This window comes from Vulpes vulpes, chromosome 4, assembly GCF_048418805.1.
Source record: "Vulpes vulpes isolate BD-2025 chromosome 4, VulVul3, whole genome shotgun sequence".
Taxonomy (NCBI): domain Eukaryota; kingdom Metazoa; phylum Chordata; class Mammalia; order Carnivora; family Canidae; genus Vulpes; species Vulpes vulpes.
The window spans coordinates 64,753,018-64,779,178 of record NC_132783.1 but is presented as its reverse complement, the minus strand read 5'-3'; the positions used below and the strand labels follow the sequence as shown (position 1 = coordinate 64,779,178).

General features: G+C 40.0%; 1 protein-coding gene across 8 annotated transcripts in view; it reads right to left on the bottom strand.

The window, feature by feature from the left end:
- The window catches only part of TARBP1 (tRNA guanosine 2 -O-methyltransferase TARBP1), an 83,416-nt gene that overhangs the window by 36,733 nt on the left and 20,522 nt on the right, over positions 1–26,161 (bottom strand). For 4 of the 8 annotated variants that reach the window (XR_012001074.1, XR_012001075.1, XR_012001077.1 and 1 more), the window contains exons 10-16: positions 22,960–23,101; positions 17,309–17,408; positions 16,166–16,338; positions 7,108–7,205; positions 3,568–3,729; positions 703–890; positions 72–333 (exon numbers count right to left, since the gene is read on the bottom strand). Coding sequence is in view for 4 of the 8 variants with exons in the window: in XM_026008775.2 (XP_025864560.2) it covers positions 72–333; positions 703–890; positions 3,568–3,729; positions 7,108–7,205; positions 16,166–16,338; positions 17,309–17,408; positions 22,960–23,101 (1,125 nt within the window). In the remaining 4 variants the exon portion in view is untranslated. The remainder of the gene's footprint in view (positions 1–71; positions 334–702; positions 891–3,567; positions 3,730–7,107; positions 7,206–16,165; positions 16,339–17,308; positions 17,409–22,959; positions 23,102–26,161) is intronic. The other 4 variants (XR_012001076.1, XM_072755946.1, XM_072755947.1 and 1 more) reach the window with 3 other exon arrangements.

Here is a 26,161-nt window from a genome sequence, read left to right as displayed (position 1 = left end):
AGAGAAATATGTAAGTATCACTTAATCTCTGCGTCTGCAGTTACTCTAGTTTGCGCCTCACTGTATTGTACCTTGGGAACCAGAATTTTCATGCAGCGGAACACAGGCAAGACTCGATCTGAAGGCAGTACTGTGAGGGCCTCTAGCGCAGCCTGCAAAGTCCGGACTGGCATCTGAATAGCAGGCAGGATGGGTTCCAGAACCTCACCCTCTGACGCTGGTATCAGAGTGTGATATTTCCTCAGCAAGAAAGACAGGCAAATCCACTGATCATGGATATACTGTGCAACTATTTTCCCCCATCCTTGGGAAGCTGATGATTCTTCAAAGGAACTGAAACAAACACATTGTCACAGCTCCCTCATGTTGGGTCAGTACCTTCTGCATGCAGTAATGACCTTTACCAGGAAAGAAATTCAACGGTCACTACTAAAGATCCTATCTACCAAAAAGCAAGGAAACCACATAGACCTCAACCTCTTAACTATTCCTTCATGTCATTCACTGAAAACAACATGCAATAAAGTCAGTTGCTTTGCAGTAACAGAGATATGGTAATACATTATCATCTTCAGATTCCTATATTCTATAAACATGGCTGGGCAATCACTCATTATCTCAATGACTAAACAAGAATGAAATTTTCAACAATTAGCAAAAAGATGCCCTTCCCATATATGCTGACCCCTGGGGTGAACACACCTGCTCTGCTCCTCTGCATGGGGCTTCTGCAGTGTACAATTGAGCGGGAAAGAGGAGAGGAACCTTTCTGTAGGTCCAGCATCCAGAGAGTCGAGCTGTAGTTCCGGCTTCTGATCAATGGCCTCACACACCATAGCCAAAGCAGCCATACTAACAACCCTCTGGATCTGCCTTGCAAGTGTCGGATCCTAAGGGGAAAATGGAAGTCTTGTTTCCCATGAGCCAATCTTAACCATCAGGACCCAAGCTCCCAGCCTCTGGATGCCTCACACCCTCCTTCCCCTCTCCCTGCCTGCTACTGAACATCAGAGGCAATAAAAGAAAACCCAGTATTATTAGTCAAACAGTTTCACCACCCCTGTACAAACTGGCTACGAACAAATTTAAAGTGGCAATAAAAATTCAGCAGTTCCAACTAAGATGACATTTGATCTCTTCAACTTGACAGGTGGGTTCCTGGAAGTAGGAGTAGCTACATACTGAACCTCCACATGTATATGAAGCCATACTTCTTGGCCTTTTTCCTACTCACATACTCATCTAGATACATTTCTATGGATTTTAACTTTAACTGCTTGGCTGAAGTATGTTAAGAGAAAAAAAGAAAAAGGCTCCTGGCATCTGTGTAAATAACTCCTTTGCCAGCTGTATGCTGCTCTTGGGGACGTGACACAGCCCATGAGCTCAGAGTTACTCATGAACCACAGGGACGAGGCTGTGGACACATCCTCACCTGGGAAATGGGGACAGTAAGAGAATCTATTCATAGGGTTACTGCGAAGATCACAGAAATGGGTGATTTCATGGAAAGTACTTGAAATCTACCTGGAGGAACACAAAAGAAGGAAACCAAAACAGCCTGGTTTTGTACTTGGAGAGAAAAATCAGTCATCCCAAGCTAAGAAGCCAGGAGTGCCAGTAAGGGTCCACACTTTGAAAACAGCTGCCCGGAGAGACCGCAATAATGCTCCCATAGGCTGCCAGCCAGACACGTCCCCACCTGAGAGGAACTTTGTACTACTGCTCCATGCCTTCCCTTACCAACTCCCCTAAAATAAAGCAAGTATCTCTATGTGTAAATTTTACATAACAACACCCTCAACACAAGAAATAATTTAATGTTACTTTTAGCCAGTATGGTACCCATCAACCTTAATGTAACTTACTGAATTACTAAAAGCCATCTTTAAGAATGATTGTGTTAAAAAAATAAATAAATAAAAGGTGTTATGGTTCATGATTTGGGTCTACAAAAAAATTCACAATGTCCTTTTATAGCACTAACACACTAAAATGTGCTAGACAGGATGCACAAGTAGTAACTGGGCCTCTTTATCATTTTATTTTGGGACAGTTCTTTAAAATTACTTTAAAAATTAGATTATCGGAGCACCTGGGTGGCTCAGTCGATAGAGTGTTCTACTCTTGATTTCAGCTCAAGTCATGGTCTCAGAGTCGTGAGACTGAGCCCCTATGTTGGGCTCTGTGCTGAGCGTGAAGCCTGTGTGAGATTCTCTTCCTCTCCTTCTGTTTATCTCCCCCTTCCCCATCTCTAAAAAAAAATATATATATATATATATCAAGATGATTAAAGCAATCAAGGACCTTCCTTGCTTTAATCAGCAGCCTGGACTACTCTATGAGTCACCTCAATCTTGTTAAACAGTTATGCTGTGTTAAGGTAAAGTAGCTAACATTCAGTGAGCCCTTCTATGTGCCAGGCACTGTTCTGAAGTTTTAACATGCATGACCTCACTTTAATTCTCATTATCAACTTAATAACCCTCATTTTGCAGGTGTGGTAAATGAGACACAGAGAGGTTAAGTAACTTCCTTAAGGTCACACAGCTAGCAAAGATCAAGCCAGGATCTACACCTAGGAAGTCTAACTCTAAAGTCTGTGCTCATAACTATACCTTCTTATGCCATGTTTAAGAAAAGCTTCCAGGTACTAAAATCCAGAGGACAAGACATCTACATGTAAGTTATTCCAAAAACAAGATAAACCCTATGATGGAAGCATAAAGAACAACAGAGCAATGAAGGAAAGAATGAGACATCGATCCAAGTTGGGCCCTAAAGAATTGACCAGACTACTGACACTACTGACACACGCATACTAGAAGAGATGGTGTCATCAGCAGAAGGACAAGACTGAAGGAAAGGCTAGATGAGGAATGATGTGGCATGTGCTTGTGATCTGTGAGGCTCTAGGAGATGCCCCCTATGTGTGACTGCAGCATTGGGGTACTGTGGGATGCGGGGAGGGCAGCAGAAGACCGGGAGAGACAACCAGGTAGAGAGCCAAGGATGGGGGTTGCTGGATGTACATATGTTATGTCACATATTCACATATTACATGTCACATTATCATATATCATATCTATTTACATATATTAAACTGTCCCTTAACAGTACCTGGACAAAGACTCTGTACAAATCCACTATCTGTATCCAAATGGTTTTAAGATTAAAGTCACCATACCTTTGTTATATACCTAATATTAGAATAAGAGTCCCAATCTTCATCAGATATTATGAACAAAGGACACTATTTTAAATGAAATAGCAGATGCTTATGTCAGAATGTTTTTTTGTTTTTTGTTTTTTTTTAAATTTTTATTTATTTATGATAGTCACAGAGAGAGAGAGAGGCAGAGACACAGGCAGAGGGAGAAGCAGGCTCCATGCACTGGGAGCCTGACGTGGGATTCGATCCCGGGTCTCCAGGATCGCGCCCTGGGCCAAAGGCAGGCGCCAAACCGCTGCGCCACCCAGGGATCCCCTGTCAGAATGTTAATAATCAAATATGTATTCTATGTATGCCTTATTCAACATAACTATACACCTTGAATCGAGGATTACCTGTCCACTGTCCAACTCCTGAAGATGCTGAATGGATGCATTTTTCAGAGGAGAAATAACTCTCCAAATGGGGTTGCCTCTTTTCCACCCAACCTTCAAATGGAGATTTATAAGCTCAGTTAATACCATCAGGTATAAATGGCAACGATCCAGATCTGAAACCTAAAAACAAACAATAAAACACTTAACAGACGGGGTCTGTGATTTCACAAAACAATGAGAGTTCAGACAAGAAAAAAATTACGGGGATCCCTGGGTGGCTCAGCAGTTCAGTGCCTGCCTTTGGCCCAGGGCGTGGTCCTGGAGTCCCGGGATCGAGCCCCGCGTCAGGCTCACGGCATGGAGTCTGCTTCTCTCTCTGCCTATGTCTCTGCCTCTCTCTCTCTCTCTCTCATGAATAAATAAATAAAATCTTTAAAAAAAATAAATTACCTTATTTAAAAGTATTGAAACAAGATATTAATGAGAGAAAAAGTCATTTCCTCCAAGAAGCCCTCCATGATCTCTCCACACAGAACTAAGGACTTCCTCTTCTGAGCTTATAGGGGGACTGTGCATTCAGCACAACTGCAGCACACATCAAAATTGACTCATCAGCTCAAGCTTTGCTCAGAAGACCCTGGAAGTCAGAAACTATGCTCCACCAACTCTTGCATCCCAGGGCTAACATGTCATAAGTAACAATTAGAGCAGTGACAACTGCCTTTGTTTCAGGCAGGTGAGGATCCTCCACTCTTATTAAAGAGGTTACGATCCCACTTTCCTAAGATGATGACTAAGTTCTGGAGAGGTCACACAGCTCACCTAGCCTCTCAGAGCTGGTAAGTGCAGAGGCAGAATTAACCGCGTCTCCGTGACTTATAGACAGAGAGTTCAGTCTAGTGCTACCACCCACCAGCTGTGACCCAACCTCTGTAGGCCTCAGATTCCTCATCCACAAAATGGGGAGTATTAAATCCATCCACCACAGGGTTTTGAACAAACTGAGAGAAAGTATGCTAAGTGGAGTAGCCCTGAGTGGTGGCCCTAAGTATTATCAGTATACCAATTACTGATAATCAGCAGCCTTCCAGGACACCCAGAAACACAGAATTCATCCACTCTATCAGTTTTTGCTGAGCAACCACGACATGTTAGGCATGTAGCCAAGTGCCAGGACATAATGCAAACAGAATAACAACTGCAGGACCTGGTATAGACCAAAACCAGTACTGAGAGTGAGAGGCAAAGTGTCAGAATTCCTAAATTAGAGGCTCGAGAAATTGGCTGGATGGTAGAACATTCCTGGGAAGGGAATGGTAAGGGCTTCAGTTCTGAATGGCTTAAGTGTGAGAAATTCAACTGGAGTTGTCCCAGGGCACTTGGCTGACAGGGCAGGGAGCTCGGGGGTACAGTTTGCAGTAGAGATGGTCATGTAGGGTCCCTGGCACAGCTGACACTGGGGGTGCAGTCCAGACCGCCTCGCAGCAGGAGTGGGGGAGAAGGGCATGAGCCACACTTTCTAAAGCTCTGATGTACAAGGCTCTCTAATAGAGAACACACGTTTGAAGGGAAGGTGGGGTTATGGTGGAGAGATGGGGTTGCCCCAGGAGAGGAAGGTGTCAGGGATACTCAGGATGGCTAGTGATTCAAGGGGGAAGTGGCTGATGTGTCCACTGGGGCTGAGGATTCACAAAAACTATGGTTTGAAAAGTGTCCATTAGGTTTATGAGAAAGAAGTCACTGACAGCTTCAGAGAGAACTGTTTCTGAGCCATGACCGAGGCAGAAACCAGATGAGAGGGGAGCTACAGAGTGTGTTTACAGATCAGTTCAGGGAGAAAAGGACATCAGGCACTGGAGGGACCGGGGAACAGACACAGGGCTCCTTGAAATGAGGGACTCTCAAAGCTGTTCTGATGCTCATGAAAAGAACCCAGGAGACAAGGAGACTGAGAAAATGACAGTGAGAGGACTCTCACCAGTAAGGTCCTGGAGCAGAGGGAAGAGGACGAAGGCCAGACTGCTGCAGTCAGCAGCACCAAGGAGAGAGCGGGAGCTGGGCTCACAGTCTGGGGGCTGCTGCTTCCTGGGGAGCTGAGGGCAGGGGGCTGCGGTGTGCCCAAGCAGCCTGCAGCAAGCCCCAGGCCCATCCTCCCTCTCCAGGTCCAGGGCCTCCTGTTTGTAGCTTGAAATCAGCCATGGAAATGGATAAATACTCAAACGAGGGCTTTTTTCCCTGAGAATGTTGTTAAACAAGCACATGAACCCTTCCCCCCTTTAAAGGTATTTTTAGCTTTAAATTCCAAACAAATAGTTATGATCTACAATGGGTACACAGAGGTCCAATTTACTTCTTTTGTGTATGCCAGAAATTTTCCCTAATATAAAGGTAAGATATTACTGTTGAAGCAAAACAAACCAAACAAACTTCTTCATTAAACCCCTTCTTGGAAATGAAGGTGTAGCAAAACCACTATTAATAACTGCTTAGTAAGACAGTTAACATTCCCCACTCCAGAGAGCTTTTTTTTTTTTCAGTTGCCTTGCCTTCCTACCAAAACAGCTCAGGTCTTTCAGTAGACAACCTGCCTTTTTGTATTTTCACACCTGCTCACGAGCCTATCAAATGTATTCTAATAAAAATTAAAGTATATTTTCTCAATTTATTAACAACCCACTGATTCTAAAGCTTCGACATTTGTCCCTAAATATTTCGACCAAAAAAAAAATTAAGCATAATAAACATTTCTAGAAGGATAGGCATTTTCAAAATATTTAAGAAAAAGGAAAACTTTTTTTTTTTGAAATCCCAGTGCAGTTACCCTGAAGTGGTTTTTTGTTGTTGTTGTTGTTGTTGTTTTTAAAGATTTTATTTATTTATTCATGAGAGACACAGAGACAGAGAGAGGCAGAGGGAGAAGAAGGCTCCATGCAGGGAGCCTGACATGGGACTTGATCCCAGGACTCCAGGATCACACCCTGGGCTGAAGGCAGGTGCTAAACCGCTGAGCCACCCCAGGATCCCACCCTGCAGTGTTTTCTTAGTTTCAGGTACTCTTTTTCTCAGCTGTCCTACAGGGAACAAAATATGTGGAAAGCAGAGACAGCAGAAAAGGATGCTCACCTCAGACCCACTAATACCTATTCTGTGTTTCAGAATCGCTTATGGAGCTTTAAAAACAGACCCATACTGATGGCTGGTCTGGCCCCAAACCTGCCAAATGACACTCTGGATGCTAGGACCTAACCTGCCTAGGTATGCAAAGTATTCCAGGCAGGTCATACCATGTGGATTCTCACACCCCGGGGAATGGATATATTATCTCCATTTTGCGGATGAGAAAGCAGAAGTTCAGAAAGGCTCCAGAACTCTCCCGGGGCCTCGGTTATGACCCAGGTGGAATGGAAGGATGAAACTCCAAAGCTTAAAGTTCTTTCTGCTTCCTAAGGTGGCTTTTCCAGAAAGTATCACATTAATAGTCTAAATTTCATATAATGCCTGCCAGTAAGTAATCACTCAAATATTAATGAAGAAAAAGTTACTCCTGTGAGTACTTACACTACTGAGTTCATTCATAGTGAGCCGTCGGAGGATAAATTCGGAAACACTTTCGGTAGTAGACAGGACAAAGCTCTGAAGAAGCGTGAACACTTCATCTGTACAGGGAGAAAAGAGGAACTGAAATGCCAGAATATAAGTTCCTTGGTCCAAAATATGCCAGACTTTCTAGTAAAAGTACAACTATGTGAAGCATATGGGTAAGTCACTTACCAAAAATGAATTCCAATAACATATTATTCCAGTACCATATTAATAATAGTAACGTAAAGTGATATAATTAGTACCATGGGGAAATCTCTAATTCACCCTAAAAATCACTCAGGAGTTGTAGTTGTGCAGAAGATGGAACAAGAACACACCAGCCTCTCTCACTATAAAACCCGGACAGAATATCTAAGCATCTATGTGGAGACTCTAAAAGGTAAAAAGTAGCAGATGGATCCAGAAAGCAGCTAACACCCAACAGCAATGAGTTTACCCTGGTCCTCCACAGACTGAGACCACGTGCAGCAGCAATCAAGAAAGTGGGCAGCACGAAGGGCCCCAACCTTCTGATCAGAGAATGGAAAAGGGGAACCCCGGAGACACAGACAGTGAGCCCTTAGGAATTCCAGAGCAGGAGGCGCTCAAGAAAACAGCCCCAGAGTGGTCCGTGAACTGTTGGGCTCACCCCGTTGCTGCTATGCACGGACCTGCTAGTGAGCAGCCTTCCAGAGACTTTCCAACCTGAACTAACAGAGAGACAGCTGCCCAGGTCCCAGACAGGCCACATGGATCACACGTGACACAGGTCAAGACCACACCACAAAGCTGACAGTGGGAGCAACGTGCACAGACACTGGAATGTGAGGAATTAAGGCCTAACCCGAAGCCGACTGCGACACAAGATTATCAGCATTCTCCACAGGATTTAAATAAGACCAAGAATCTCATAATATTCAAAATATCTAGGATTCAATACAAAATAACAGGGCACGTGAAGCATCAGAAGATTTCTAGCTCATGAGGGAAAAAGACAATCTACCAGTGCCAACAATGAGATGATGCTGACTCCAGAAAAACCTGACAGAGACCTCAAAGCAGCTAATGATAAAGATGTCAACATACCCTCTTGAAACATACGGGAAAATAAAAGGTGTCATAAGATACACTGAAAAACCAAATAGGAATTTTATAATTAAAGAGTGTGATTACTGAAGTTTCAAAAACTCACTGAATGGGAGTAACAGAAAGGAGAAGCAGGAGAAATGAGTCAGTGAACATGAAAATAGATCAATAAAATAAATCATATGCAATATGACATAGTATAACCAAACTGCTAAAACCTAAAGACAAAGAAACAATCTTGAAAGCAGAGAAAAACAGCATGTTACCTAGGAGAAGAACACAGTGAATTACTACAGAATTCAAATGAGAAATCATGGCAGCCAGAAGCAAACGGAATATGTTTAAATTGCTTTAAAAAAAAAAAGTACAGCATGAGAGGTCATTTTCAAAAAGAAATCTAAAATCAATAACCTAAACTTCCACCTTAACTTTTTAAAAAAGGCAAAATAAACCCAAAGCAAGCAGACAGAAGCAAACAAAAAACAGAAATCAATGAAATTGAAAAAAGGAAAAAAAAATCAAGAGCAAGAGAGAAAAAAAACAATGAAACCAAAAGCTGATGTTTTGAAAAGGTTAAGTAAAATTGATAAACCACTAGCCAGTCTTGAGAGAGGCAGAGAGAGTGAGGAAACAAATTATCACAGAGTCCAGATGCTGCACACATTTAAAGGAGAAGGGAGTACCATGGACAACTCTAGAAATATAAATATTCCCATTCACAAAGGATATGATTGTCTATAAAAAAAAATCCAGGGGCAGCCCAGGTGGCTCAGCGGTTTAGTGCCACCTTCAGCCCAGGGCCTGATCCTAGAGACCGGGAATCGAGTCCCATGTCAGGCTCCCTGCATGGAACCTGCTTCTCCCTCTGCCTGTGTCTCTGCCTCTCTCTCTCTGTGTCTGTCATGACTATATAAAAAAAAAAAAAAAAAAAAAAAAAAAAAAAAAAAAATCCCAAGGATTCTGTTTAAAAAAAAAACCTCATAAATAAGTTCTTCAGGAAGGTCAGAGGATACAAGATCAATACACAAAAATCAATCTCATTTCTGTATACTAGCAATACACAACTGAAAACAAATTTTTTTTTTAATTTATCATTTATAATAGCTTCCCCCCAAAAGACATACTTGGGCACAAATCTAACAAAACCTGTCAAGATGTACATGCTGAAACCTAAAAAACTCTGATGAATGAAAGCAAAGATACTTCAGTAAACTGAGAGACACACTATATTCATGGATCAAAGGCCCAATATAATAAAGGTAATTCTCCATAAATTATCTATAGACTTAATGTAATTTCAGTAAAAATTCCAGCAGGATTTTTTTTTTTTTTTGGAAACACAAGCTGATTATAAAGTTTATATGGAAAGACAAAGGAACTAGAATAGCTAGAAATATTTTTGACAACGAATTTGAAAGTACACTACCTATTTAAAGTTACTATAAATCTACAGTAACCAAAACAGTGTGGTATTGGTCAAGGGATAAACATACAGATCAGAACAGAAGAGAGTCTAGAAGCAGATCCACACAAATGTGGTCAATTCATTATTTTTAAACAACTTTATTGACATAATTCACATAACATAATTCATCCATTAAAAGCGTATAATTCAGTGGTGTCTAATACAGTTATAGATAGGTGCAACCATCATCAGAGCCAATTTTTTACAATACTTTCATCACCACAAAGAGAAACTCCATACCATTTAGTCATAAATGGCCCCCTTCCTGTCCTACACAATCACTAATCTACTTTCTATCTCTTAGATTTGCCTATTCTGGATATGTCATATAAATGGAATCATATAATACACGATCTTTTGTGACAGGCTTCTTTCATTTAACATGTTTTCCAAGTTCAACCATGTTGTAGCATGTATCAATAATTCATTCCTTTTCATGGCCAAATATAGATATACCATTTATCATTCATTTATCCATCTATTTTGGATTATTTCTGCCATGGCCACTACCTGCTTTTCTTTTTTTTTCCACAAAAGTACAAAACAACAGAGAAAGGACAGTCTCACCAACAAATAGTGCTGAGTAACTGGATATGCACAGGCAGGCAAAAAAAAAAAAAAAAAAAAAAAAAAAAACCTCAACCTAAACCTTACACCTTAAAATTTAACTCAAAATGTATCATAAATCCAAAAAAAAAATATTTAGAAGAAAAAGAGAAAATCCTAAATTACCTTGATTTAAAGCAAAGGTTTCCTAAACATGATACCTAATGCACAATTCATAAAATAAAAAGAAAAGCAAACCAGACTTCATCAAAATGAAAATTTTTGCTCTACAAGAGACATCTAAGAGACTGAGAAGCCAAGCTACAGAGGGGGTGGAAATTACTGTAAATCACATATCCAACAAAGGACTTGTATCCAGATTATATAACAAATTCTCATTATATATGTTTCATACAAGTATATGAAAACAACTCAATGTTAAAACAGGCAAAAGATTTGAACATTTTGCAAAATGTAGTATCTATCACTTTTAGAAACATTCATTTTTTTATAGATCACACAGCATCAAAAATTACAGCATTAATTTTAAATTTTCATGTTAATTATTATAGAGACAACAACACTATCTGGCCTCTGAAGGAGGTCATGACTCACTTGTCAGGTCAAGAAGCCACAGCAAATGGTTGAAAAGTAAAGCTTTCTACTATAAAAGTAAGCATTATAACCAACAATATGGAAGAACAGAATACTCCTTCCAGATTCTCCATCTTTTCTTTTCCTATATGTATTAATAATCACATAAAGAAATTAAAGTTAATCTAAGGTTCCCAGGGAAAGCTAAAGGCTTGTAGGACAAAGAATGAAGAGACATGAAGAAAAGCAGGGACTGTGTTTCCAACATCATCCTCACTCTCAGGGTGTTTCCCATTAGTTACCTCATACAGAAGAATCTCCCAGACCCCTAGTCATGCCCACCTCTCCAATTTAACAGCTCATCACGATACACAAACTGTGCACAAAGCATCAACCAAAATGGGGTATACGGTTTTGTTTCCTATTCTGTGCCTCATATAATCAATAGCGGCAATCTGAATCCCAAAAGTGGACTCGGAATTGGTCTAAAGCTGCCTTAGTCAAAATCACGATACCACACACACCCATTAGGATGGCCATTATCAACAAACAAACAAGTGTTGGCAAGGATGTGGAAAAACAGATTGTGTGTACTGCTGACTGGAATGTGTAAGGGTGCAGCCACTGAGGAAAACAGTATGGCGGTTCTTTAAAATGTTCAACCAAAAAAAGAACAGAAGGCAGGAACTTGAAGAGATGTTTGTACATTTGATGTTCACAAGCTGCATTATTCACACAGCCAAGAAGTGGAAACTACCCGTGTCCATCAGCGGAGGAATGGGTAAACAAACTATGGCATGCATATCCAATGGAGTCTTAGCCTTAAAAAGGAATGAAATTCTGACTCATGCTCCAGGATGGATGAACCTTAAAGACACCACAGTTTGTGAAATAAGCCCAACATACGAAGACAAATACTGTGTGGTAACACTTGTCTGAGGTCACTAGAACAGTCAAAATCACAGCAAAAAAAGTACAAAGGTAGTTGCCGAGGCTGGGGAGGGAGGGAACAAGGAGGAGGCACCTAGCAGGTACAGAGGTTCAGTCTGGCATGACAAGAAAGCTTTGGGGAATGGATGGTCACTATGCGAATGTACTGAATGTCACTAACGGTACACTTAAAAATGGTTAAAGTGTACATTTTATGCTATGTGTATTTTATCACGATTTAAAAAAATAAAAGCTACCTCCAGAAGAAAAGTTCAAGGAGACACAAAGATTAATCAGGGCCCAGGGACGCCTGGTGGCTCAGCAGTTGAATGTCTGCCTTTGGCTCAGGGCGTGATCCCGGAGTCCAGGGATCAAGTCCCACATAGAGCTCCCTACATGGGGCCTGCTTCTCTCTCTGCCTATGTCTCTGCCTTTCTCTCTGCATCTCTCATGAATAAATAAATAAAATCTTAAAAAAAAATAAATCTGGGCCCAAAATCAAAAGCCACTGGGAGAGGAGTGGGACCCTGCACAGAGGCCTGCAGGCCCGCCAGGGTGTGTGTAGTGAGCAGTGAGGGTGCGAGGCGTCCATGGCTGAAGGCCAGGTACTCGGGTCCAGGGGATCCAGTGGAGCCAAAGGGGGAGCTGCTATGCAACTAGAGGGCACTTCCACACATATAAGCAGCATGCAGTTATCTTGAATTTTGGGAAAAAAAAAAAAAAGATTGGAACAGCATTTTACAAAAATTCCTCATTTATATGTACTGTGGATGCACCAAAGGAGACTCACAACCCGAGTCCAATCCCATTAGATATGGTCTGCAACGGCAACAAATCACAGACTGGTGGCAAACAGCCACACGCCCGCTTCCATTTTATGTTCAAGAGCGCTAGCTGCACGTGCACCCTCAGGCCTTCCCAGCAAGCCTTCTACTCCTCTCCAGTCCACCCACTAATCATCCTTTCCCCCAATCACCCAGCTTCCTCGTTCACTATGAAAACACAGCGGCTAGCAAGGGACTGCTGTAGCCTCCTGCCTCTGCCTACCCACCTACACCTACACCTGTCTCCCCATCAACACCCTATCTAGGGCCGCCCCTCCACTGGTGCCCCAGATCCCATGTGCTTTCGCCATCTCTCAGCCATCAGGAAGCAAATGTCCCCTGGTCACATCTTCAAAAGTCCCCTCTACTGAATCGTTTCTATCAGCATAAGACACTGCTATTTTCTCCACTAAGGAAATGAAACTTATCCTGTCCCACAGCAACAGTCCCATTTCTCTGTTCCCCCACACATAACACCCCTTGAAAGAGCTCCCCAGACTTTGTACCTCCTTGCCTCCCTATGAGCTGTGCCCAATGCCACCCAAAACACCCTGATTTCCATGTTGCCAAAACTAACGGTTACCTCTCTTCCTTCGGCTGACCAGCAATATCTGGTGCAGCTACCACTCCTTCCCCTGGCTTCCAGAATAGCACATTCTCCTGATTCTTTTCTTCCCATGCTGTAGTGAGTGCCCTCCCCTCCCCCAACCTCTCGACACTGGCGCTCCCCACACATCTGGACCTCTTCCCCAACTACACTGGCTCCCTTGGTGTTCTCGTCCAGCATCATGGCCTTACATACCATGTCTATGCTATGATTCTCAAATTTATATTTCCACCCACACTTCTCCCTGAACTCCAGACTCAGAGGCTCACCAACTCCACCAGGATAGCCAGCAGGTCCCCTGCACTTAAACTGCCCTTAGCAACTCAACTGTTTCCATGGCTAGTACCTCATGCAAGCCTGGAAGTTGGTCTTTGGAGCTCTGCCCTTGCCCCCTGCCTAGTGCACTCTTAACACTAGGGCAGAGGGAAACATTTAGAGTCTTTGCTTATCTAACTGTTCCCTTCACAGGGATGTCTTCCTCAACAACCTAACTATACCCACAATCCTTGAGCTCTTCCCCAGCATGCCCCATCCCACGTCTCTACCTTGTTTTCCCCAACACCTGTGCAACTACCATATATGGTATGTAATCACTGCTTATTATCCCTCTTCCAACCTTACCCCAGTCCCCTGTAATACATGAAATTTCGACAAGGGCAAGGATGTTCTATTTTTCATGGTGACATCACAGTGCTCAAAACAGTGTTTAGCATACAGATCATCAATACATATTTGCTGAATGAATTCCCCAAATCCAGCTCAAAGGCTTTTCACAGTTGGCCCCCTCCCCTATTAAGATTTAAATATCTTCAAAACTTGAAGATCAGCACAGTAACCGCTGCAGGTTAAGGGGAAGAAAAGGGGAAAAACATCCAGCCAGAGATTCCACACTGAGCCCCTTCTTTCCACTGCTTTTGTCCCCATGTGATGTTCTGAGCGTTAATAGGTTTAAAAAAAAAGGGAAAAAAAAGGAGTAAAAATGGAAATCACAGTAGTACTCTCTCAAAGACATAAGAATGACAGCTGTTTTAGCTATGATGGAGATTTATTATGGTATCCCCATTTTTTTTGTACATTTAAGGATTTCCATAATAAAATCCTGAAAATTAGATTAAAAACCTTTTAAACAAAAGGCAGTGTTGCCTCAAACAGCAGCATACTGCCAAACCTCAATCTCACCTGCTCACAGTAAGCACTTTCTGAGTTTACCACTATTTCTTCATTGACCCTGGTATGGTAATGAATTCTCAGACTGCTTACTCATTTATAAAATGGACATAACTATTTTCTATTTTTCTCTTGTCTCAATAAAAGAAATCTTTCAGGATTAAGATCTATTTACAGTTAATTAAGCTTGATATGGTTTACCAGTTGTATGAAAGCCAACAGCTACTAAAATTAAGCAGGTACTTCTTTGGCTCTAACTTGGTGACATAAATTCCTGCATGAAGTGCTATAGGAACTCATGTTCTGCTGCTGCTAATAACATAAGATGTGCACACATTTTGGAACAGAAAACTGGAAAAATGGTTTTCATTATAATATGAAGCTGAATACGCACAGACCCTAGGAACCAGTACACATGCTGGAGAGACACACACCCAGGCCCAGAAGACATGTACAACATGTTTGTGACAGGATGATACATAACAGTATTAACTACAATCCAAAGTTCAGCACTGGGAATATGCATGAACTGTGTCATCTCTGTACAAAGGATGATTATACAACAGGGAAAATGATGAAGTCTAAGAAAGGATGTGGATGAATCTTAGAAACACATGCAATGAAAACAGTTACAGAAGACTTCCTACAGTGAAGTAACATTCCTACAGAGCACAAAAGCAAGAAAACGAGACACTACACGGTTGGGGAATATCTATCGATGAAGTGAAGACATTTTTGAAAGTACTTGGAAGTGATAAAGACAAAAGTCAAAATGAGGCAAAAGCGGGTTTGAGGAGTAACAGGTACATCTGTCCTTGGGTCAGGCAATAAGCTCACTGGTGTTTGATCACTTGGCATCAAACATATAGAACCATCACACACTCGTGTGTGTGTGTGCGTGTGTGTGTGAAATATCACAATTTTCTGAAGGGTACTTGTAACCCAGTCCCGCGCTGGAAAGCACTAACCCTATTTTTACAAATAATCAAAACATGTCAAATGAAACTAAATTTATGCCCTTAAGGAGACAAAAAGCTTATAAAAATTACTGTTATTTGTACAGCATTTGGTTCTGCTGCTGTTCTTAAAAATATCAGAATCTGTAAACTAGCTTTAAAATTTCATAAGCATATATTAAAATCTAATCCTATCAACGTTAACCTCAGGGTGAGCCTAATACCGATGTTTCCCTAGGATTCTCAAACAGCAAATTTCTAAAATTCCAAGTGAAACTGCTGGGAAAAAAATTGAGAATCAAGGCTCTTCTGTGAATAGTGTCTCTAGTGTCTGTGGGTTTTCAGCTCTTGTCTTGCATGCATCTTCATTTAAGGAAAGAAGAAAAGGCTCCATGCTTCTACTACCACCATACTTTCTGTATGAAGTATATTCTACTTCGAAGGTGCTCAGAGACAAACATATTTAAAAATAAGTAATTATGAAACTACCATTCTTGCTGCTTTAGCTTAATCTCTGCAACTCTAGCAGAGTGGCCATTAGAAATGGATCTTGCTTAAACATATATGAAACAGGGACCATTTTCATGTCTGCAAATCAATGAGTGAGCATCAATGAAAAATAAAATCACATTCCAAAATCAACAGTAACCCGCGACTGTGAACATTATGATGTTCGCTCCATGAGGGCAGAGGATCTGTGCCTCCGCTGTGGTATCCCCAGCACCACCAAGGGATACTCAGTCAGGAGCTGCTGAATGCATGAGGTAATCCTTTTATTTGAAAAGATCAGGAATTTCCTCTCATTCTAGACACCAACCATATACCAAGCAAGACACCAACAGAAACTCTGTATCCTCACCATCTTGGGTACTGGAACCTTTCAACATGCAAGTGTGCAATAACTTCAACAGCAACTGGAGGCATCTGTCAGTTTTCAGCAAGGGCATGTAGGCATTTGTACCAAACTTCATAAGGGATTCCAGAAGAGGATCTAAGAATATCCTTAATACATTCTGTGTTCTCCGCTTTTCACTAGATATTAAAAGACATGCCCAAATCAAGCATTTCAAAAGCATGAAGAAATTATTTTCCATCTCTAATTTGTGGAGCTGTTTAGCTACTGGATTCAATTAGACAGAATGAGTCTTATGGACGATCCAGACACCTAGCACCTATTGGAACTGATCTTCCCCTCTGGCCTCCTCGCTGACCTTTCAGTCTGTGCATTCTCAGTAAATTTTCAGTGTGCTCTCAAAGAAAGCACAGGGAAGCACATACCATGCTCGACTCTAGGCACAAGTAGGAAGGAAATCTTATACCCAATTTATTTGTAAATTGAAATGCTGAGACCTCGCTATAGTAATTCAAAAAAAAAACAAAACAAATATATGTTCACGAAGGAAATGAGGAGTTAACAAAAAACTACAAAGAATCATAAGGGTTTATTAAAAAAAACCCATTAGAATCAACTTTCACACTAAAACTGTCTACAAGAGATTGGATGTTAATCAAATTAACTGCCTATTGCACAAATACACTAGCAAATGGAGCTATTTTGCAATGATTATCATCTGGTGAGAACTAATCTGGGCACATTCTCAAAATATAAATGAGACTGTTTTATCTGTACTACTTTAAAAAAAATTACATATTTTTACAAAGGGGTCAAACCCTGTAAATTTCTTTACCTGATCTTATGCTTGAGTCTTATAATCCTCTCTTGTAATATTCTTATACAAAAGCAGTGATTACTGTACATAGTGTTTTTTGACCTTCTCTAATAGTTAAACTTACCTCAAAAGATTAACAAGACCCTATTCCTATCCATTTATTAACTTTAAATAAATCCTTAGCGTACTGCCAGAATTCCTAGTTTCTCCCTTTAATATACTGTGATCAATTCCATACCAATCATGGAAAAGTCTGAACAGGCACCATAAATTGGATTAGTCTTTAAAAAAAAAAAAAAAAAAGCTTTCTTTACAAGTTTAGAAACACTTACCTATACTGAGATTTCATTCCTTCCACATCTACAGCCAATAAGACCATCATCGCAACTAGCTTGGCTTCGAACCAGTCAGGCATAAAGCGGTCTTCTCCTGCTTAACCAATGAGAATTGAGATTTGCAAAGCATTAGCAAAATCCTTTAAAGATGATGTTTCAAGAAGAAAACAGCCAAATGATTACGTCGTATCAATATCAAAGTACAAGTGCTGAGATAAAATGCAATGGCCTCCAGCATAGCTCTTGGTTATAATGAGAGTTGTAGTGAGTGGTATAAAATGGGTGAAGGGAGTGCACACGAGGAGGCTGTGCCCTCATCTGTCCCGGAACAAAAGAAAGTCCCATGAAGGACAACTGGGCTGAGCAAGAAGACTGGGAAATGGGACGCCTGGGTGGCTCAGTGGTTAAAGCGTCTGCCTTTGGCTTGGGGCGTGGTCCTGGAGTCCTGGGATCAAGCCCCGCATTGGGCTCCCTGCAGGGAGCCTGTTTCTCCCTCTGCCTAGGTCTCTGCCTCTCTCTCTGTCTCTCTCATGAATAAATAAATAAAATCTTTAAAAAAAAAAAAAAGGCGGCTGGGAAATGAATAGTAGGGGGAGGGAGACAAGGCTTTCCCAAGGAAAGAAGAGCATACTGAAGGCCCTCTGGACCTGTGGCACATCGGGCCACATTCCAGGGGATGGAAGGATGCCAGTGCAGCAGGGGTACACGTGTGGGAGGGAGTGCCAAAGATGAGGTGACATAGACAGCTGGGGAAGAGATCCCAGACCTTAGCAGGCCATACAAAGAATTTGTTTTACCCTAAAGGCAAGGAGAAGCTACTTGAGGTTAAAGCGAAGAAATATAAAGGGAGGAAACATCTGTAGATCCAAATTGGTAGTTTAAAAAGATTTCTCCAAGTACAATGTGGAAGATAGACTGTAGGGGAAGCAAGAGGAGATTCAAGGTAACGAGATGAGAGGCAATTCTGGTTATTTCAGTTGAGAGAAGAGAATTGGCTAAAAGGAAAGCAGAGGAGGATGGGATGGGTTCCAGACAAAGGCTCTGAAGCCTCAGACCTGTGTCTGACCCCAGTCCTGTGCTTTTCAGCTGTGGGACCCTGGACAACTGTTTCTCCTCTCAGAAAGATTAGGTCTACGCTGAAACTCACAACAATATGTGTCAACTACACTCAAAAAAATAGTGTACCCGGTGGTGCAGCGGTTTAGGGTCGCCTGCAGCCTGGGGTGTGATCCTGGAGACCCGGGATCGAGTCCCATGTCAGGCTTCCTGTATGGAGCCTGCTTCTCCCTCTGCCTGTGTCTCTGCCTCTCTCTCTCTCTCTCTCTCTCTGTCTCTATGAATGAAATCTTTAAAATATAAAATAAAATTAAAATTAAAAATAAATTAAATTAAATCAAATAGAAGAAAAACCTAAAAAACAAAGTTTAGGTCATCTTCTATGAAATCAAACTAATAAAGCCTATGACTCTCCTTGGGTTTATTATAAAAATTGAATTTACGCAGTTTCTAGAAGAAGTTGTGGAAGAGAGAACATGGTAAACAGATTAAATGGTTAACAGATTAAAATGAATATTTTCCCATCTCTGAAAGCCAATTAAATGAAATAAGCCATTAATAGATTTCTTTCGCATTCGTGGTATATGATTATAGTGAAATCACACTTTTTACCTCAATTCTCAAGAAAAATTTAGGTAGCACATCTAGTTTTCCAGCCCAGTAGCTTAAATACTTAAACCATTTTCTTAAACATCCTCACATACTTTGGAGGTAATTTAATATATTTTGACATAAATGCACTAGAATAGTACAGAAGATAGTAGTAAAAACATACTTGCACGGAGGACAAATCAGTTAAAAATACAACAAAATGATAAACTCTGTTATGTATTATTTATTAAAATGCTATAAATGCGATTTAGGTACAATCAGTAAAAAAAATTTGCATATTAAAAAAACAACAACACCCAATGTGGGTGATATTCAGAAAAATGTAGTAGGCTAAATTTCTAAGTGTAGTAAAGATGAGTTACTGAAACTCGTTCTCAGAAACATTTTCCTCACATTAATGCTTTCATCCCCACATTTACATTAAAAAGTCATTCATAAACACAGACTAAGATGAAGTCATTCATGAGCAATCATGTAACCAGACACCCCTGACCTCAGGGGAGGTGGGGGTAGGGGTGCTACTTGAGAATGAGGGCTCTCCAATCATAGCCCCACTCCCATAGCATTTAAGCAGGAAGCCTTGGCCTGTAAATACTACCCTTGTCGTTATGACCCATACAGGAGTTGAGTCCTCAAAGTGGCTAACCTGACTGGTTTCACTCTCTCTAGCAAAATACAGCAGAGTTCAGAAACACAGATCCTGTTTGAAATCCTAAGCAGTTTTTCACCTTCGATACTGAAAGGGAAGGTTATACATCAGAAGTGTAGTGGATTTTTAATGACTTTTGACTTTTTTTTGACAGGAATGCCACAGTACCAGACCAGTAATAACAGAGTACCTTGCTCCTCTAATGGAAGATGCACTCTGGCAGGTATTTCTGCTATAGGCTGCTTCCTCAGTACCCTGCCAGCACAGGAAGCAAATCCACGTTAGAGAGCAGTGGCTCTCAAAACTTCAGCACATTGTAGAATCACCTGGAGGCTTTGTTAATACAGAGGGTAAGCCCCCTCCCAGAGTTTGATTAACAGGCTTGGGACAGAGCTGGAGAATTTGTTTTTCTAAATAGTTTCCAGATGATGTTGGTGTTGCTGGTCTGAAAACCATACTCTGCAAAGCACTGATGGAGAATACCTCTTTACACTCCCTTTTTGCTCACTGAAGCCAGACAAGTGGAGGCAAAAAAAAATTTTTTTTTTCTTAAAGATTTTATTTATTTATTCCTGAGACACACACAGAGAGAGAGAGAGAGAGAGAGAGAGACAGAGACAGAGACACAGGCAGAGGGAGAAGCAGGCTCCATGCAGGGAGCCCGACATGGGATTCGATCCCGGGTCTCCAGGATCACACCCTGGACTGAAGGCGGCGCTAAACTGCTGAGCCATCAGGGCTGCCCAAAAAATGGTTTTAAAGAAACAAAGGAATTGCTGGCTATTACTAGTCACCCTAATGCATTTTATCCCTGAATCACCAGTCAAATCGTATTACCACGAAATTTAAAAATTGAAAGTGATGTGAATTAATCTACAGTGTTGGAGAGCATAAGGGGCTCGTCCGGAGCATGGAGGAAAGAAAGGTGAAGAGGATTAAAAAGAGGTATGAAAACACTTTTGAGCATCACAAATATGTTCATTACCTTGCTATGTGGTAGTTTCATATATACATAAGTCCAAACCCATCACACCGTACAGCAGCGTAATGTATGTCAATGATATCTCAAGGCTGTTTTTAAAATTTGTTGTACAACTGCAATGTATTACTTCAGAGCTATTCTGTTTCTCTAGATTTCTTGGTTACATTTTAAGTAGGCACATCATTTAACTACAAAATCTTTCTACCAAATATCCTTTCTGAGGGACTGATTTAAGATACACTTCTTCAAATGTATTTCCCTCTTTGGTTAATCTTAGCACTGTCTAAGGTCTGACAAGCCTTTAGTGCTACTTGCAAACTATGTTTCACTTTCTGTACTTCAGAAAGCCTGTCCTGAAAGCTCTTCAACATTTTTGTTTGTTTATAGGTGATGCTGGTTTTGTGTGGTTTTTGCTGCTATTGCTTTGTTGTCTTACATAACGTGTCCAAGACAGTATATGTGTCCATATGCATACACACGTAGACATAATGTGTGTGTGTGTACCTCATAGCCATCTTTACCTTTACCATTCCTTCTGGGGCTCCATGCCATAGACAGATGATGGATCTATAAATACAGAGACAGATAGATGCCTACCTACTTTCAGCTCCTTGGATGCAAGTTCATCCCAGCCTTGTGGGATATTCCTTCCCACTTTTCACCTTTAATCTCTACTCACTCGTCAGATGTCACCCACCTGGTGGCCTCCCTTTACCTCTGCTGGTCTATCCATTCCAAATAGGTACTGCTTACAAGGGTTCCCCATTCTAGTGCTTGTTATGTCTTTCAAGGCACTGTGCTGGGATTACCTGCTTACCTACCAACTTCCTTGCTAGATGATGATCTCTCTGAGGGCATAGCTTTTATATCTCTGAGGGATATAGCTTTTATATCTGACTCCAATGCCTGATCCTTAGAAAACAATTGATATATTCTTGCTGAATCAACAGTGTAAAATCTATCTATACTAACTGTGCCAACCCCCCCCCCCCCCAAAAAATCTACTTTAGATGTAGAACCTGATTGTATATAGTGTTTTGGGCAATTAAGTCCTCATATAAAAACAAAATTGAATAGTACGTGTATTTTACGTTCAGAAACTCAAGCTAAATTTTGTTGCTTTGGAATTTATTAACTTGCTCTGAAAACTGCCCCAGTAACTGCTAATTAAACCTCATAAAGGCACTCAGCCAAGGGCATTAAAAGTCAAACAAAAATACTAAAAATACACACAAATGTCTCCTTTGCACTTGAAATCAAATTTCAAGTTTTTTAAAAACTTAAAATGGTATATTATATTATAAACAGTATATTTTAAGTCCTAGGAATATTACAGAAGAAATTCTAAAAATCTTGTTTCATCTGATTTTGAATATTTACTCAGATCTGATGCTATTATATATTCTGAATTATAAAACAAGGTTGTAAGTATTTTAGGGACTTTAACATATGTGTACTCTACCAGGGACTCTAATTTATTTATTATTATAGGCCTAACAAAAGAATCTTCCAAGTAACAGCACAGAGAGAAAAAAAAAAAAAAACAGGAAAGAGAAATGTTCTAAGAAGGAAGAACAGATAAACTCTTGTATTTCGGAAGGATAATTATCTGATCATTTAAAACCTATTCCACGATCAGATTAAAGGAATCGGTACATGAAAATGACTTTGTCTGAGACAAAGCCAGGAAACTTAAGATGCGTTAAATTCAAAGATGCAATTTACCCAAATTATCACTAAGGACTTTAATGAAGAAGAGGCATTAGAAATGTAAAAATAATCCTAATTAATGAATCTGCTGATAGTTCTTCCCTCATGGCACTCTTACACATTTCCCTCAAAGAAGCTAGAAAACTGATCCTGGCTAAGTATCTGGTAAAAAGAAAAAAACAAAACAATCCTTTCAAACATAATATTTCCTAAAACTACTTTTCACAATCAGCTCATACTGCAGGTGATGCTTTGAAAACAAATGCACAAAAGATGCACTGATTGGTCTACAAATATTTCCACTTACAGAGGCTTTAGAAACATGGCTGCAGTAGCTAGCCTGCAAAAACTAATTGTAGAATAAATTTGTCTGTGTCCAATTCCTACTCTGGCAATTTACTAGTTTCTTAAAACATACAAAAATAGTTTAAAATCTCAAGTCCTACACCAGATAAAGTACAAGTTAGGAAACCTAAGTTTACATTTCATTATTCACATCATTTGGCTGAAAACCTAAATTTGATTATCAGTAAATTGGCACACATTTGGTTAAGCTTCTGTCTTGATCTGAAAAATTAGTTCAAAGTTCTCTGAAAACAATTTGGTGATATTAATCCATATAAGTGATTTCAGACTTACTTTCCCAAGAAGGTGACTTAATACACTCTTGAACTAGGTTCTTCACGTAAGCATTTAAAGAGGATGTCTCAGGAAGTCCAATGGAGCTACAAGCCGAGGCATGCCTAAAACAGCTTTCATTAACACGCAACCAATCACAGAGCTAGGAAAGAAAACAGTTATTTCTTTATTTTAAAAACCTAAACGAACAAAGGGTTTCTAATTTCCCTGAGACAATTTTCTTTCTTCCACAATAACCTGAAATTTAAATATCTGAACACAACAGGGGCACCTTGGTGGATCAGTCAGTTAAGCATCTGCCTTCAGCTCCGGTCATGATCTCAGGGTCCTGGGATCTGAGCTCCACATCAGGCTCCCTGCTGCTTCTCCCTCTCCCTCTGCCCATCCCCCTGCTCCTGTGCTCTCTCTCAAACAAGTAAATCTAAAAAAAAAAAAAACGTAATAAAACATTTAGCCATGACTGTGCACAGTGCAGATAGAAAAAAAAAAAGTGTATTTGTATGTATGTGTACGTGTGTACATACATACACATGAATATATAAACTTAACAAATGTTTTAAGGTATCTAATATATAGTGCACATTTTCATAAGGCCTTCTAAAGAACATCTCTGTGAAAAATGACACACTATGTAAACCAAATTACAACCTTAAATTAAAATTAAATTAAAATTCATTCTTACTTCCTATACTAAAACAAGGATATGTTTGTTTTTGAAAGAATGTAGAATGTATTAGCTTTAATTAAAGTTCCTACCTTCCTCACAAGTCTATCATATGTGCATTTTAAAATATAGTAACTAAAAAGAGAAATACCTATTCTTCTCCATGACACCTTTTAGAAGATTTGCAAAACTAAAAGTCCACAGAATTCATCTTTGGTCACGTGTAATTGTGAATTTTGTTTTGAAATCTAATTATGTTCTCAGTTTTCTTTTTACAGCAGATCTCTTACTATACAAATTCAACATATGAATTTAAATATGAAGTAATTATGAAATAAGTCTTTCTAAAAAATAATAATTTTTTAAAAGTATTCCTTGCATTAAGGTTGTCCAAAATTATATATAAGGAGACAATAATACATCACCTGACCAAAGACAAACTTGATGAACAAATGAATCAGTCAAAACTAAAACTGACATACCTTAGGTGCCAATGAATGAGTAGTTCAGAACACTAAAGAAGTTGCTCTATGTAGGTCTTTATCAAGTTGGATAATCGTGAAATCTAACAGTGAGGTCAGCCAGGATACTGACCTTGCAACAGGATATACTTTTTCTTTATGTTTCTCTCAAACTGACCAGCTAAGTTTCTTAATTATTGCTATAAAATGTGTGAGGTTTTGCAAATCTTGCATTTCCCACAAGCACCATCCTATTATAGCAAAACAACTGACAAACTCAAATTCCTATTTGCTGTTTCTATTAAACCTGGCATAAGATTCAAGATATTTTTCTCTTCAAAGAGTTTTCATTTCAGGATTCTGGGTTAAAATGGCATCTACCTAGCAATCCCTGGGAGACAGGTTCCTTTGCCCTTTAAAATACAAATCTCAAAAGTTTATTTGGATACTGCCAAGACAATGAGAAGATGCCACAGATTGGGAGAAAATATTTGTAAAAGACACATGACTGGTGAAGAATTGGTATCCAAAATATACAAAGAACTCTTAAAACTTCACATTAAGAAACCAGACAACCCAATTTTTTAAAATGGGCCAAAGATCTGAACCAACACCTCACCAAAGATATAGAAATAGCAAAGAGCATATGAAAAGATGCTATCATAGGTCACTAGCCAATTGCAAATTAAAACCACAAGATACCACTATACACCTCAGAGAATGGCTAAAATCCAAGCCACTGACAATACCAAATGTTGACAAGGATGTGGGGCAACAGGAACTCTCATTCACTGCTGGTAGGAATGCAAAATGATATATCCACTTTGAAAGACAATTTGGTAGCTCCTTAGAAACTGAACATTTTCTTAACAGCAACTGTGCCCCTTGGTAATTATTCAAATTAGTTGAAGAGATATGTCCATACAAAAACCCATATGTGAATGTTTATAGCAGCTTTAGCCATAATTGCCAGAATTTAAAAACAGCCAAGATATCCTCCAGGAGGTGAATGAACAAACAGTGGTACATCAGACAATGGAATATTATTTAGGGATTGGAAGACATGAGTTATCAAGCCATGAAAGGACATGAAGAACCTTAAATGTATATTTCTTAGTGAAAGAAGTTAATCCGAAAATGCTTCATAGTAGATTCCAACTATATGACATTCTGGAAAAGGCAAAACCATGGACAGAGAAAACATCAGTGGCTGTCAAGGGTTTGCGTGTGGCTGTGTGTGTGTGGGGGGGGGGGGTGGGGGGGGAGAAGAGGCGCGAGAAAAGAGAGGGATGAATAAGGGGAGTGCAGGGACAGTGAAACTAACGGGTGTGATACTGCAATGGTGAATATGTGTCATCTGTCAAAGTCCATATAACATACAACCCGAAAAGTGAACCCCAATGTTAACCATGCACAGTAGTTAATAATCCTGTATCAATACTGGCCCATCAATCATGACAAATGCACCCCATTCATGCAAGATGCTAGTACCAGAGCGTTGGAAGGGAGTGGTGAGGAACTGTATGGGAACTCTCTGTACTTTCTGTTCAGTTTTTCCATGAACCTAAAACTGGTCTGAAAAATAAAGCCTATTATTTTTAAAATGTTACTTAGCTTGAGCTACCGGAAATTGCCATTTCCATAGGTTAAAAGTGACTGGATATCAATGATCTTATATGGGTCAAAATAATATTTACACAATAATGAGAACACTACCACCCACCAAGTTATACACTATAGACAAGTCTACACTAAGGGACACACATGTATATGTAATTCCTTCTGTTTTTAAACCAAAAGAATTAGGTTTGGGTTCAGCTATAAACCACCAGACGAAAGCTTCCTGAGGACAGTGGCTATTTATCTTGCTGATCATGTATTCCCAAAACTCAGCTTGGAGCCTAGTGTATACAAGGTGTGCAATAAAGAGTTTTCAATAAAAGAAGACATAAAGAGATAGCTAATATACCAAGAGAAAGTTAAAAAGAAAGAAGAATATGAAGACACTGAATTAGAGAACAGAGAAAAATCAGAGGAACAAGTTAGAAAATCGGGGGGGGGGGAGGGGTGTGATCCT